The sequence below is a fragment of the Sparus aurata genome, chromosome 22, assembly GCF_900880675.1.
Source record: "Sparus aurata chromosome 22, fSpaAur1.1, whole genome shotgun sequence".
NCBI classification, from domain to species: domain Eukaryota; kingdom Metazoa; phylum Chordata; class Actinopteri; order Spariformes; family Sparidae; genus Sparus; species Sparus aurata.
Genome location: NC_044208.1, coordinates 15,993,418 through 16,008,943, shown reverse-complemented (window position 1 = coordinate 16,008,943; position 15,526 = coordinate 15,993,418). Strand labels below are relative to the sequence as shown.

At 39.7% G+C, this 15,526-nt stretch overlaps 1 protein-coding gene across 1 annotated transcript in view; it reads right to left on the bottom strand.

Annotated features, from left to right (window-relative positions):
* Positions 1-15,526, bottom strand: part of enpp1 (ectonucleotide pyrophosphatase/phosphodiesterase 1) — a 37,265-nt gene that overhangs the window by 4,324 nt on the left and 17,415 nt on the right. Inside the window, exons 12-20 of the mRNA XM_030405802.1 lie at positions 15,471-15,502; positions 15,206-15,333; positions 12,642-12,711; positions 10,776-10,863; positions 9,196-9,380; positions 8,262-8,301; positions 8,016-8,176; positions 2,137-2,272; positions 1,415-1,489 (exon numbers count right to left, since the gene is read on the bottom strand). Coding sequence (XP_030261662.1) covers positions 1,415-1,489; positions 2,137-2,272; positions 8,016-8,176; positions 8,262-8,301; positions 9,196-9,380; positions 10,776-10,863; positions 12,642-12,711; positions 15,206-15,333; positions 15,471-15,502 — 915 coding nt within the window. The remainder of the gene's footprint in view (positions 1-1,414; positions 1,490-2,136; positions 2,273-8,015; positions 8,177-8,261; positions 8,302-9,195; positions 9,381-10,775; positions 10,864-12,641; positions 12,712-15,205; positions 15,334-15,470; positions 15,503-15,526) is intronic.

Sequence of the window (15,526 nt, the reverse complement as noted above, 5' to 3'; positions counted from 1 at the left end):
AGTCACAATGACTTGAGTTCTTTATTGAAAATAAAGATATATAAGCGTTATAGATCTCATCTATCTTTTGTCATGAGAAAGACTTCCCCTGAATTTGTATTGCTGTCATTTTAATATGTATGTAAAGTAAATCTGTCTAAAAGTGGTTACGGGCTGATTGAATTGTATTGTATAAGGATTATGGAATATTGTTGAATAAGTTTTTATTTGACATTTGTAGTGATATATTTCAGATAATAACAAACCAAAAATCACAAGAAAAAACTCTAAGACACTCTCTTTAAAACTTTAAACATGTAGCCAAACTCATTTTGACATCAAGCCTTTGCCAGAGTCAAAAAGTGTTTTTGACAACTGACACTAGGGAGGCACTCCTACCTTTATTCAAAATTATAACAAACTTTCTGCATTTCTTTTCTCCTCTCTCATCTGAAACACTTCACAGGTTGTAAGCACAGTAACTCGCCACAAGGGGGCAGCAACTGTTAGTCGATAAATATTGAGCCTTCCAACATACACAGACTGCAGTCTTTCAAAGAGGTTTTTCTTCCTCTGGGACTTCATGAAAGTGAGTGAGTTTACATTTAGAGTATGGGTGGCCTCAAAGGAAAACCAGCTGGAGCTGTGTGATCTGAAACTTTCAATACATTAATCACCCAACTTAATCAACAAGTTTCAACAAAGCCTGGCAGACCACAGTGTTACACCACTGAATCATTGGAGACATTCACATACTCTCACATATGACACAGGTGGTGTCAGCAGAATTACGCAACTTATCTGTATGAGCAGATGAACACGAATGACAGGAGTGAACAAACATTAATTCCATTCCAATTTGTAAATGTATGACTTAAGATCACATCTTTGTTTTTTATGGGCACGTTCGGGTGAATCACACAAACCAAACCAACTTCACAGTGAATCTGTTTGTGAAGAAAACTGTGGTGTTCACAGAAGGATGGCAGGAGGATTAAGTCTGGAAAAAGTTCCTCAGACTAAACCTTTAATTGTGCTTTACAGAAAGAGCTTAAGTAAATTAAAGCACAGTAAACCCATATAATCACAGCGGTTTGGATCTTTGGACTCCTGTTATGTGTATTTAGGAACCAAAAGTATAGCCTGTTACTACAAAATCAGCTTTGAAAAGTATAATATTGAATAAAAATGGCGATGAGAACTGGCAACCCACATTACCTGCCCTCGGAAAACTTGAGTGTTGAACAATTTGACAAAACAGAGCATGACATAATGTCTAGTTTTGATTTCTTCGGTTAATTAAATTGTTCAGCTCCCGTTCAGCTCAAAAGCTCTCATTCAGTCGGCAGATGAACAACTCTGGAAGAACATTTTTAACTGATTCATCACCATGAGTCTCATTGCAATCTCTGGAATATTTGCAAGACCGACTCACCTTTAAATGCAGGAAACATTGGTGCCATGTTGCTTGTGAGTAGAGAGTCTGTCTCAGGTCCGTTGACACTCAGATCTATAATGAGAAAATGAGAGGTGAGGGAAAAATTTGTTTGCAATTAGGGTATGGATTCAAAGACAAGCTTCATCTTGTAAAAGCCAAAATAAAAGAATAAAGATTGACTTCACATGTTGGTGGAGATAAAGGCATTTATGGCTGCAATTAACATTTATTTCCATCACTTATTAATTTGCCTATTGATGGAAACACTCTTCACATTAGAGAAGCTGAAGCAATCAATTACTTGGCATTTGTAGTTTAAAATAACTAAAATTGACTACTGAAGACAAGTCAACTAATCATTGCAGCCTTTAAGCCATTAAACTGCAGTAATCACAGTCTAGCATCACTTTCTACCACAGCCATCAGGAAAACAAAATTTCTTATTTTGGCCAGTTGAACTTCCTCACAGCTGTTGGTGGGCTTTTACTTCACTCTTTCAGTCTGTCACTTCCTTTTGTGGACCTACCTGAAACCTGAATCTCATTAAATGTATACTGAATCTACAGCATCTCAATTAGGGGGGATGGGAAACAAGCACGAGTGCTTCTTTACATGAGAATGTTGCTCTGAAACATGTCAGCTTGAATTCAACACCCGGCTGGGGATGGCCTGTTATGACCCTCTCCACTACATACAGTCACGAACACACACACACTCACTGGGGGGATGCAGCAGACCGTAGGACAGAGCGGGGTCGTCTCTGTAGCGCAGACACAGCTGGCTGGCGGCCGGTGGGATGCGGATGTCAGCACGAACACACGCCTCCGACTCTGGGCTCAGGGGTTGGACTCTGGTCTGAGAGGGAGGTTCAGTCAGTGGTGGACAGTGTGGAGAGCGACTCCGAGCCAGCAGTTGTGTAAGATCGCTGACTTTTGCTTCGCTTGTGTGCATGGGTCAGTGAGGGCATTGCACTGTTTTTGTTTGCAGAACGCTCTAGAATAATAATCTCATGTCACTCTCCTCTTCTGCCAAAGAAGAAAATTAAAGACTTCGGCTTGTAATTTCCAAAATGTTCTTTTTTGGTAAAAACTATGAAGCGTGGTAAAAATTTCAATGTTCAACATTGTAAACCTCCAATAAATTCATTCAAATTGATAGCTAGCAAGACATAGAACATCTCTGACTCATTGAGCAGTAAGTGAGTTTTGATAGCAATTTCTGAGGCTGCACTTGCTGCATTCCAGTCAAAGTTAGAGGCTGGGATTTATTAGTTGCTTTAGTTGGAGTCAGAGTTCCTACCACTGACGCTGCAAAAAGTTTATATAAAACTTGGCTTACCATAACAAAATGATGTATTTTTGACAAGAGTACACAAGACTGAACACTCAGCAGTGCAGCCTCCTTGCATGAATTAAACTTTAAAACTTGGAAACATATCTACAAAATATGTACATACTCCATTCACCAGCTCAACACCAATACAATACTATATTGCTATGTGTGTAGCCTGTTCTTTCTAACATATGAGTAAAGAAGTTGGACCACCTCTGACCACCGTATCCACAACACCGGACTTGGACCTCATAGTCTCACCAACACTTCACCCATCCCCGTAATCATTACGCTTCATCAGCACATCAGACACCGCCATACCTACTCTGAACTTTAATAACCTCAGACCGCTCACAGAAAAATCGACCTCTCCAGTCAACAAGCCACCTGTCACCATCAACTTGGCACTTTTTTAATGTTCGCTCTCTTTTAAATAGAACTTTTTTAATGAATGATGTGATTTTAGATAATAAGTTAGACTGTCTTCTTTTAACTGAGACATGGCTTGGCGCTGACATGGCTTGGCGCTGTTCTCACCAAGGCTTCCCCGCCAAATTTTTATTTTTTATTTTCTACTAGAGAGGGTAGAAGAGGGGGTGGGGCGGCATCCATTACACATAACTCCCTAACCTCAAATGGAGTGTTCTTTAAAAGTTACACTTCATTTGAGCACCATGCCTTTACTTTTAGCAGCCCTCCGATTCTCTGCATTAATGTATACAGACCACCCCATCACTCTACTTCTTTTATCAGTGAATTTTCTGAACTGTTATCAATTATCCACACCTCTTATAGCAGGATTTTAATAACTGGTGATTTTAATCTACACGTTGATGTTACCTCGGACCCGATATCCAGAGAGTTTTTAAATCTTTTGAATTGTCTTGATTTTAAGCAGCACGTCATGCAGCCGACTCACAACAGAGGACACACCCTGGACCTGGTCATAACCCATGGCCTGTCCATTGGTGTGTCCTCTGTTGCCGACCTGGCTGTGTCTGACCACTACTGTGTATTTTTTAACATCACCAGTTTTAACCAAGCGGAGGCCCCGGTGAGAACAGTGAGGAGGCGCTATCTAACTTCTGAAGTGGCTGCAAATTTCATGGGGATTTTACAGAGCACTCCTGCTGAAATTTTACCTGCACCTTGTAATTTTATCGTTTATAATTTTAACAGTAGACTGAAGTCAACTCTGGACTCAGTAGCTCCACTTTTAACAAAAACAAGAAAAAGAAAACCTACACCCGCATGGAGAAAAAACGATGAAATCAATGAACTGAAAAGAAAATGCAGGGGTGCTGAGAGAAGATGGAGAAAAAGTAAATTGACAGTTCATTACAAGATTTTACGGGAACAACTCAAAACCTACAATACTGCAGTCAGAAAGGCACAAATTTCCCATTTCTCACAACTCATCACCAACCATAAAAATAACCCCCAATTCCTCTTCTCCACTTTCGATATTTTAACAGGTTCTAAATCTAATAAAGTTTTTAAGACACCCACAGACGATCTTTGCGAGAACTTTGCAGACCACTTCAGAACCAAAATCTAGGACATCAGATCCTGCCTCTTATCCCATCAAGTTTTATCTGTTAACACATCTGAACTGTTGTCCTTGCCTGAGGAAACACTGGAGAGTTTGCCCTGGTTGATGCAAGGACACTTGGTCGAGCATTCTCCCAAGTAAACCCAACAACCTGCATTTTAGACCCAATTCCCACATCACACTTAAAATCATTTTACGGATTCTTTGAGGAACAGTTTTTAAACATCATGAACTGCTCGCTTCAGACGGGTGTCTTTCCCATCGCCTTCAAAACGGCGGTGGTGAAGCCCCTTCTTAAGAAGAGCAACTTAGACCCCAGCGTTTTTAATAACTACCGACCTGTATCCAACTTATTGTTTTTAAGTAAAACTTTAGAAAAACTGGTTTTTAACGAAGTTAATGACTTTTTAAACAGAAATAACATCTTAGAGAAACATCAGTCTGGTTTTAGGAGGAACCACAGTACCGAGACAGCACTTTTAAAGATTTTAAATGACATCAGATGGAATTTAGATAACAAAAAGCTCACAGTGTTGGTTCTACTGGATCTAAGCGCCGCTTTTGATACAGTAGACCATCACATGTTATTAAACAGACTCAGCCATCTGGTCGGCCTCTCTGGTACTGTCCTCAACTGGTTTTGTTCTTATCTCACAGATCGATGTTTTTATGTAAGTATGGATACATGTTCCTCAGGAACCCATGAAAGTGGATGTGGAGTTCCCCAAGGGTCAATTTTAGGTCCACTTCTTTTTAATCTTTACATGCTTCCTCTTGGGGATGTCATCAGGAGGCACGGCATCAGCTTCCATAGTTACGCTGATGATACACAACTGTACATTGCTGTGTCTCCTGATGACACAGAGCAAATTGATGCCCTTTTTAACTGCATTGTAGACATCAAGTCATGGATGGCAGTGAATTTCCTACAGCTCAACCAGGACAAAACTGAGGTTTTAGTTATAGGTCCTGAAGGCCAGAGAGAGAAACTTTTTCCAAAACTACAAGATCTTAAACCAACACAATCAGTAAAAAATCTGGGCGTGATTTTTTAATTCTGAGCTGAATTTTATTCCACATATCAGAAATATGACAAAAATAGGTTTTTATAATCTTAAGAACATAGCCAGAGTCCGCCCATTTCTCTCCCAGGCCAGTACGGAGGTGCTAATGCATGCTTTTATCTCCTGTCGCTTAGATTATTGTAATGCCCTGCTCTCTGGTCTTCCCAAAAAGAGTACCCTAAATCTCCAATTATTACAAAATTCAACCGCACGCGTGCTGACGAGGACCAGAGGGTGGGAGCACATTACACCAGTTTTAGAGTCACTGCATTGGCTCCCCGTCCGCTTCAGGATCGATTTTAAGGTTCTTTTACTGGTTTTTAAATGTCTAAACGGCCTTGTGCCCTCCTTCTTATCTGACCTGCTTTTACCATATCAACCCTCGCGGACCCTGAGGTCCTCCGGCTCTGGCCTTTTATCCCTACCAAAATCAAGAACTAAAACCCACGGCGAGGCAGCATTTAGCCACTATAGCCCCCGATTGTGGAACAGCCTGCCAGAGAACCTCAGGTCTGCAGAGACTGTTGATATTTTTAAGGGAAGGTTAAAGGTTAACACACCTTTTTAATCAGGCTTTTAACTAATATTTTAAATTCTTATTCCATTCTTATGTGGTTCTATTGTATTTTATGTTGTTGCTTTTATCTTGTTTTAAAAAAAAACAAAAACGATTTTAATCTTAAATAATTTTATTTTTATTTATCTTCGGAACTATTTTTATTTTATTTCATTATCTTACGTATTTATATCCTTTTAACTGTTCACTCCATTTACTTATCTTTTGTCAGTGTTTTTATCTTATCTTATGTCTTTAGTTTTTAAGGTTTAACTCCAGAGTTTCCTCAGGGGGGTCCTCCACACTGGGAGCTATGTCCGGGTTGCTGCTGGGGGTGCTGTCCTTGGGTCCCTTCGGCCCGGCCAGCTGTTGTCTGTCAGGGTCGTGGGGGCTTGGGCACTGGTGCCCCCCGTGGCACAGCCTGTGACTCCTCCCAGTGTGGATGGCCCCAAAGGTGGCGTTTCCTCAATCCTCAGTGCCTTGCCATGTCTCCTTATTGCTAGTAGTAAGAGTGTGCAGGTGTGTGTGTGTGTGTGTATGTGTGTGTGTGTACGTGTGTGCGTGTGTGTGTGTGTATGTATGTATGTGTGCGTGTATATAGTATGGAAGGTGGGAGGGAGGGGCTTTCTTTATTATTGTTCTATCTTTCTTGTGTAAAGCACTTTGTGCTACATGTCCATGTATGAAAACTGCTCTATAAATAAAGTTGATTTGATTTGATTTGATTTGATAAGTAGATTTGACCTGAGTATTTTTAGCTCTACTTGAGTAAAGATTGTGTGTCCGTATACCCTCTCTGGAAAACAGTACAATGGAACGCCACTTGAAGATGGAATTCCTATTTGTCAACTCAGGACAAAACCATTCACCCAGACTTCATGCAGGAGCAGTTTTTGAATAAGGCTAGGAAAGGAACTATTTAGATACGTTTCCAAATACAAAAGCGCAACAAAATAAAATGCATAATGATGTCTGTCACCTCTTGTGTAATTTTCCTCCTCCATTTAATTCATACAAGGAGGCTGCACTGCTGAGGGTTCAGTATAGTAACAATATATTTTTACAAATTGAGATCATGACCAACCTTTTGACTAAAAATCACAAATGTAAGCCTCATTGTCGTGCTAGAAGAAAGTCTTTATGATTCCTCCTCTGTGGACAATGAATGTCTGTAAAACATGCCATGGCAATCCATGTAATAGTCAGATATATCTCAGTCATGAATAAAATGCTGGTTCGATACTGTTATCTGCGGAGGCAGGCTGCTAGCATTCTAAAACAATGGGGAGTTAATGAATTGTCAGTGATTCATGAACTATGATTGGTGTTACAAGGCTTTAAATTGGCGACATTCCTATTTTAATAACACCCATTTATAATGCTCTTTACAGAAAGCTTTCGTAAAATTATAAGGAAATCAAAGTAAAATTAAGTATTACTATATTTTCTGATTACAGGCAAAACAAGAAAGCATCAAAAGCTATGCATATTTTCTTACATCCTGTATGTACAAGAATAGAAATGTCAGCTTATTCAGCAGCACCACTTCACGCTTGTCATTGATTAATTGATTTTCCAGTAGGCAAACTAGCTTTAAGCTAGCTTTATATAGAGTTGTTAACGTTGACAAGCTGTGAAATTGAAGTTTTCTGTGGGTGTTCCCGTGCTTTGAGCATTATACAGTATGCTGCGGCACAGATTTAAAAAATCTGTTCTTTCAAGTCTAAATGAACAGAGTACAGTATGAGCCATATTTATCTGTTTACTGTATTTGGTAAAGCTTGATTAATAACAAATGTACACACATCCTCACTTGCTCCATCATTCAGAGAGTATAGTACAACAGTGTAAACTCTGCCGGGAATGTATCGCGCTGCCTGAGGTCATGATTTACACTCAACCGCATAATGAGAACGACAAGAACTGTTTGAGCCAACATGAGCACAGAAGATGAGTAACAGCTGCTTAGAGAAGTGATTCAGATACTAAACAACCTCTTACAATCTCCTGCCAAACCCAAAACCACTGAAGAAATACAGCTAGGACAACTCAACTGTACAGGCTATGTTTAGAGATAAAAGAGAACGCACTCACCAAAGGCTGGATGGTGTACGACACCCAGAGGGGCATGAGGCGGTCTTTGCTGTACCCGCTGAGGTAGCTGGAGTGGTGGAGGAGACAAAAGCTGGCGTCCGGTTGGACGACTCGAGGAGTGCCAAAGGGATGGTGGAGGCGGCGTAAACTAGCTTTGACACCTGCAGGGAAAATGTATGAATGTTATTTAACTGATTCTATATAAAAAAACTTTATAAATGCAAAGAAACATGAACTGAAACTCACTGGAGTTAGTGTTCATGAGATGTCTGTTCATGAACGTCACCTGAAAAAAAAAAAGAAAAAAGAAATACCCACTTTTGTTAGTGCATTAAAATGTAGACACCACACTTTCACCATACACGTCAGATTATGAAACCTGTTAAGCTTCACCACCAGACTACAGAGTATCTTTAGCTCAGGCTGTGAGACTCGCCAATTCATCATCAACCTAGTTAAGTGAAATCTGACCTTATGACAGGAAACTTTACTAACTATAACAACCATACAGCTATATTCTACAGCAAGGGAACTGTAAATTAAATCAAGTGTTTGATAAACAGTCGGAAGATCGACTTTGAAATTACTCAGAACACGAGAGGGAAACCTTACTGGTAACACCAAAAATGTCACAATCATGGTTTCGAGTCTGAAGGCAAGGCTGAGCTTTAAGCTACGTGCCAACATCAGCATTCTATGATGTGCACAATGATAATGTCCATGTTCACCATCTTTGTTTTGCATGTTAGCGTGCCAACATTTGCAAATTAGCCATAAAAGAAAGGTATTGGACAGATTAAGATTTTCAACTAGCACTTAAGCCCTGGATAAAATGTTGTGGGATTAGGGTTATCACAGTGAATGTCTGTAACAAGTTCTATGGAAAGTAATTCAAAAACTGTTCAGACATTTAATGAAAAAACAGAAAGCCAAATGATGATAAACTAAAACATTAATTAAGTTGTTAACAGTCTGACTTGTTGGTGGCAGTAGAGGAAAAGTAAAAAGATCAGGAAAGTCATTCTCTGGGACCTTAAACATTTGCACAAAACCTCATTGCAATCCATCCAATAGTTATTAAGATTTTTCAGTCTGAAATAACTGACACTTCTATTCCTTCAGCTATTCTGTTCAAATGCTCATACAAACACATGAGCTCAATAACAGTGTTAGCACATACCATTGTCGTGTTTAGGGAACTGCAGGTGCACTGCAGGTCGTCATTAGGGACAGGGCCAACGGCCTTACAGGGAGTTTCATGTGAGAGCTGCGCTGGGTGAACTGGCAGGTAGACAGGTCGCTTCAGAAGATGGTTCAGACTGCCGTGAGTCCCGTTGTTTGGAGATGGACGAATATCGAGGAGATCTGTAGGGGAGATTGACACAATGATCATCTTCTGTTTGTTGTTAATATTTGTAAACTAGATTTTGGAGAGCTTCTGTACATTGTTCTACTTTGACCAACAGTACCATACTCACAATAGTTGTGAGCATTCTGTACACACACTTGTTTCTATCTATTTTGAATTCCAAATGCTTTAGATTGCACAAGTGAGTTAAACTGGGGATTGTTTTTAAGAACTAGTCTGGTCATCTGACTACTTGTGTTAGAAGACAATTTATGGATGAAGTGGTTGCCTTTTACTTTCGGCAGTTCTGTTTTTGTAGGCAAGGCACCAAACTGAAACTCAATGCGGGAGGAGTGCACCTGTTTCCTCCTCTGAACTGTCTTTAATGTGTTGCTGTATCTTCTACAATGAACCTGCTGAGTAACATGTTTTTATAACTAGAAGAAATAGTGTCTACAATAATACAATGGAGGAAAACTGATTTTACAAACTGGGTTTATTATTTTTTGGTGCAAAAGCAAAACACAAGTGAATATATAGATACAATAATTATCTAAATGAGGATAAAATACACATGAATAGACAAAGGAATAAAAAAAAAACACCTGTGACTACTTGTAAATGTTAAAAATAGAAGGAATTCTGCACAACAGTAGATAAGAGAGACCATGCGTCTATATGTGTGGAAACACACATAGACTATACTTGTTGCTTAAGTATATTTGGAGATCCATTTTAGCATTTCTTACTTTAATGTTTTTCTCAGGACGAGAGAACAATGCCATCCACCGTCAGTTAACTAGTTGACAATCTTCCTTCGCTGAACTCTTACCATCCACCAGAGATGTTCTTTAGAACTACATCGAGTCTATAAACACTAATTTTGATGCAACCTCACCTAGTTAACGTAGGTCTACTTATGTTGTTTTGCACAAGCTTGTACGGGCACCTGGTTGCATAAACATGTTTTTTTTGGCTTTAAAAAACATTCTATGGACAAAGAAAGTTCACAGGGCACATACAGAGAGAGAAACAGAAAGGCTAGGCAGGCCACCATTTGTGCATTTAGGTGGACAATTATAGCAACACTACGTGCAAAAGGTGAAATTTTTTATGGTATTCTGAGTCCGCCATCTGTGGAAAACACTAGAGTGTAGCTTAGCCTAAAGACTGGAAACAGCCAGTCTGCTTTTGTCGTGACAGAATCTACCTATTATCACTTCCTAATTGTGTTTGGGTATTTGTTTAATCCATACAAAAACATACACATACAAACAGCATTCTGGTTTTAAGGGACTATTTCTTGGGAGTGATTTTTATCTGGTAAATGTTGAACTATTCCTTTAAATACAATAGAAAAGAATAAGGAAGCCATCACAGTGTACTCAGTGTGCATTGACCAATCAACTTACCGCACATGAGGTTGTATACTTCAATGTTTTCAAAGGGGGGCACAACAGTGCTCTCTTTAAATCCTGGACCGTAGCCAATGAAGATCGCCTGGATGAAGCAAATACACACGAACAGACTGACATTCATTCATTTATTTGGAGATAAACGAGGGCACAGTGAACTATACAGCAACACCACCTGACAGAAATGTAGACCCTCATTTAAACTCCCTCTGTAAACAACAAGATGTCAAACACTGATCAGGCCACTTGTAAATATTTGAAATGAACTAAATCAGTAAAACAACTTCACATAACCTTGAAAATGCAATGTTCATGATTTCTAGGAAAGGTGTTGGTTGGCTGGGGTGTGAAGATATTTGCAGGTGAGTCTATTTCAGGCACACTTCAGCTCTCATTTTCTGCTGTGTGTAGGCAGGCTGGAAACCATTCGAAGAATAACTTACTTGTCTTGACTCACAGCAACCTTGTAAGCTAATTATACCAAGTAAAATTCCAGAGTAAACCATGTCCGAAAACAAACACAGACGTATTGTGTGACGACTCAATCCAAAGCAGCGGATGTGTAGGTGGAGAGCAACCTCTCAAAAGTGTTATTACTGTACATGAGGGGCAGTTTTAGAGCCAGGGTATTTTTGTGTTCGCTGTTTTATTTCTGTGAATGAAAAGTGCCAAGACAGAGATATCTTATATTTAGACTCAAACAAGACATTTTACTTTATGTAAAAGACATTGTTTAAGAAATACATCTGCATTCTCTCCCTGGGCCAAATGTTACTAAAGCAGAAACGCTTGTTCTTAAGTAAAACAAGTTTTTTTGATTGATGACTACACGTTTCCCAGATGATAATCTAAACCCTGTATGCTGCAAGACCGCTGACACACATCCTGATCTACTGATATGCTGCTTGCGTAATACTCTACTTGGTCGTGAGCAGCTACTGTGGAGTAAAATCTTTTAATCTCAAGTAGAGATACTGAACCTCACAGGCAACAGAGAGGAGTTGTGTAGTGGTAAAGAACATTTATCAAGTATTGATACACTATTTCAACTACTGCTCATATTCTTAAATGCTGTCTGTGATTTTTGTCAACTGGTAAAAAAAAACTGTGGAGTTTTATTGGAAATAACAATAACAGTATGGTTTCACTCATGTTTCTCATTATTTTCTGCTGGACAAATGATGTTGCTAACCCGAGTCTTGCCCCGCATTGTTGTTTATTTATTGCTCCAAATTTGGTTGCGGAAAATAGAAAGTAAATAATTCCTTCTTCAAGACAGTATTTTGGATGTAAATATAAATGCTACACAACTTATATCCAACCAAGACTTAGCTGCCACAGACCTTAAACATAGTATATGAGTATATGATTCAGCATCTGGTGTTTGTTGGGTTCTTAGTAGTCTAGCTAGCCAGAACTCCTACCTCCATAGCATTATGTCAGTGCTGGAGAAAAGTCTGGCTGCACTAATTACTATACTGGTATAAGTGGAAAAAACGCTCTGGCTTGTTTGCATTTCTTTAAACCAATCCCAATCGTCTTATGCTAAACCCATGATGCAGCAACTGTGCTCCTGCAAAACAGTGTCAGGATGAACTATGTCTTCATGTGGAGCGTGAGCCCTGGCTTTTTAATGACCAAATCCTGGCAAAATAAAAATTTAACAGCTTGCTTACATTTGTTAACGATGCTGCTGCGTTGGTTTTCACCAGCCATCACTGTGACAGACAATGTAATATAATAAACATTCTCCTGTGAGCTCTGTCAGACTGTTGATATTTTATCTTCCATGAGTTATCAGACGTTTGTCCGTTGTGATAAACATTTATCCTGGTGGACACAAACACGTTTTCTTCCTCTGACCTGCATGTTGGTGAAGAGGTTATCTGAGCCGTGGTATCCCCCGGTGCAGTACTTCAGTTCCTTGCGGTTTCTGTCAACATAGAATAAGAACATTTTATCTGAGATGCTAAATAAACACAAAGACAGAGGGAAATGGAGGGAGGAAGTTAAAGCAACACGACCCTGTTAGTTATAGGCACGTGTTTCCATCTTATTTTGAAGGAACATTTCGTCCAAAATAATCTGTTTCATGATCAGGAGAGTTTAATTTGAGTCATATCACTCTGCAACCACTGTATACTAAGGTCGACGGAATTCTTCAGCCTGTAGCAATTTTTCGATGATTATATAGTCGCTATCCCTCAAACGATTCGGACAACTCCACTCCAACATATCATGCTTCAACTTTTAAACTTTCTCCTTGAATTTCACATAACCTTTAAATTACATTGACAGTTAGTTGTATACTCAATTGATTAATGGGACACAACATAACTACCCTTAGCAAAAAGTAGTATACTTGAAGTTCATTTTATTAAGTATGCTTGAGTATAAGTATAAGTATAGCTAGTATACTATGGACCATGTACTTGTAGCATACTAGAAAGTATACTAATCTAATACTTCTTCGGACTAAATTGGAACATTTTAAGTTTATAAAAGTATACTTTAAGTATACTTTATAAGGACATTTTAAGTTTACAGAAGTACACTTTCAAGTATACATCAAGTACACTCATCTATATACTACTAGTGTACTAAGTATATACTTCTAGTCCACATTTTAGTTTATTAACATGTAAGTTGAGGGGTAATACCTCAAAGCAAATGTGTGTAGTGAAAAACATTTTTATTCTGCTAAATTTAATATAAGCACAACTCAATGACTCAACCTTTTTCTGTACTTACATCAAGATATTGTAAGTATTAGCACTTGTAATGTATCTCTCTAGCAAGAGATTCACCATTTATTATCATACATGCCCACTGCTTAACGGACGGGAAGTCTCTCCCGGAAAACACCCCTTCACTCACGGTGCCAACATTTTTATCATCTTTGTTAATTCGACACAATTTAACCACAGAACAAGGATGTGAATTAACCCGCAACCGTCTTACACATCATCTTATTCACAAACACATTCAGGAACCATAATTACACTAACAACAACAGAATACCCAAGAGTCTTTGCGCCACAGTCCACAGTATACTAAAGTACAAGTATAAGCTTTAGTATTAAAGTATAAGTCTAAGTATTAATGTACTTAGTCTTAGACTATTCTTTATACTTTTCAGTATAAGCCAAGTATACTTCACTATACTTTTCTTAAGTATATAAAATGTAGCAGGGTTCTCCCCAGACGGTGGAACAGCGGCGCTGTGCCGCTATACCGCTCGGTCAGCGCCGCTATACTCCGCGCGTGACAGTGTCGAGCGTCCGTCCGTCCGTCCCTCGTCCCCCGGTTGACGGCTAGGAGCTCCCGGCTGACGGCGATGAGCGTCCGTCCGTCCCCCGGCTAACGGAGTTGATGACCGGCTGTCCGTACGTCCGTGTCTCCCCCCCCCCGAACTGACGTTGACGAGCGGTCGCCCCCCCCCCCCCCCCCGACTGACGTTGACGAGCGGTCGTCCACCCCCCCCCCCCCCCGACTGACGTTGACGAGCGGTCGTCCACCCCCCCCCCCCCCGGCCAGACGGTGTGCCGCTATACTAAGAATTTCTGGGGAGAACCCTGTGTAGTATATAAAAAGTAGACTTCAAGTATACTGCCTCGGTTTTAGTATAAAATAAGTATACTTGTAGTACACTTGAATAAACTATATTTCACTTCACTTACCTTGATTTTACTTCACTTTCACTCTGTTCACTCTACCTCGCTTTATTTAACTTAGCCCCACTTCACTTCAGTGTACTTAAACTCGCTTCACTTTAATTTACCTGGCTGAACTTTTCCTTCACTCTGTCTCACTTCACTTGCTTCCACTTATTCTACTTTGCTCAGCTATACACTCTAAAACCCTTTACTTAAATTTAAATTCACATTACTTTAACCACTTTATCACTTTCACTTTATCTGCTTTACCTTACCTTGCTTAACTTCATTTTATCTTGCTTCCCTTTTTGCATAACTATACTATACTACCACTCTGCTGTCAATTAGCTAACCTTTGCTTCACTTTGGCTCACTTGACTTCCCGTCACTTTAATTCATTTGCTTCACTTTACCACAGTACATGTCACTTCACTTCACATGCTGCAGTATGCAGCCTGGAGAATGCTATCTGCTCTCTCTTCTATGTCTTTTTGAGACCTCTGTTAGAACCAAAGGCAAACCGACTGTATTTTAAGAAATACTGTAAGTTCACGGGTAGCGTTTGAGATTTTAACCACAGGTCCTGGTGGTCGTTTTCAATGAATGGAGCTGAAACATTCTTCTCCAGGCTGCTTGCATTTGTATGTCTGTGTCTTTTATACTTGTACATACAACTTGTCTGACATTTATGCATTATGTCTCCTTCTTCTTCATCTGCCTCTTGGCACATTCTGAAAACAAAGAAAACTTAAAGATTGATCTGTGACTTACAGTGCAGCCTGCCACCCACTCTTCATATACAGGTGTCCTCTTTCGATGCGTTTGTTGTTAGCAAAGTGCATCCTCTTGGGGAGATTTTCTTTGAGATACGGCCTCATCGGCTGGTCTGAAGTCCTGCACTTCAGAACAGACACAGAAGAGGAGAATCAACACATAGCAGAGAGAGTATGGGTTTGTTTGACCTGAAGCCAAGCAAGCAGATAATTCTTCATTCTTCTTATGAATACAAAAGTCACATTTGGAATACTTCGCATACCGACAGGTTCTTCACCAGGCCCTCATAGTCGACTGAGGAAAGAAACACAGTACAAG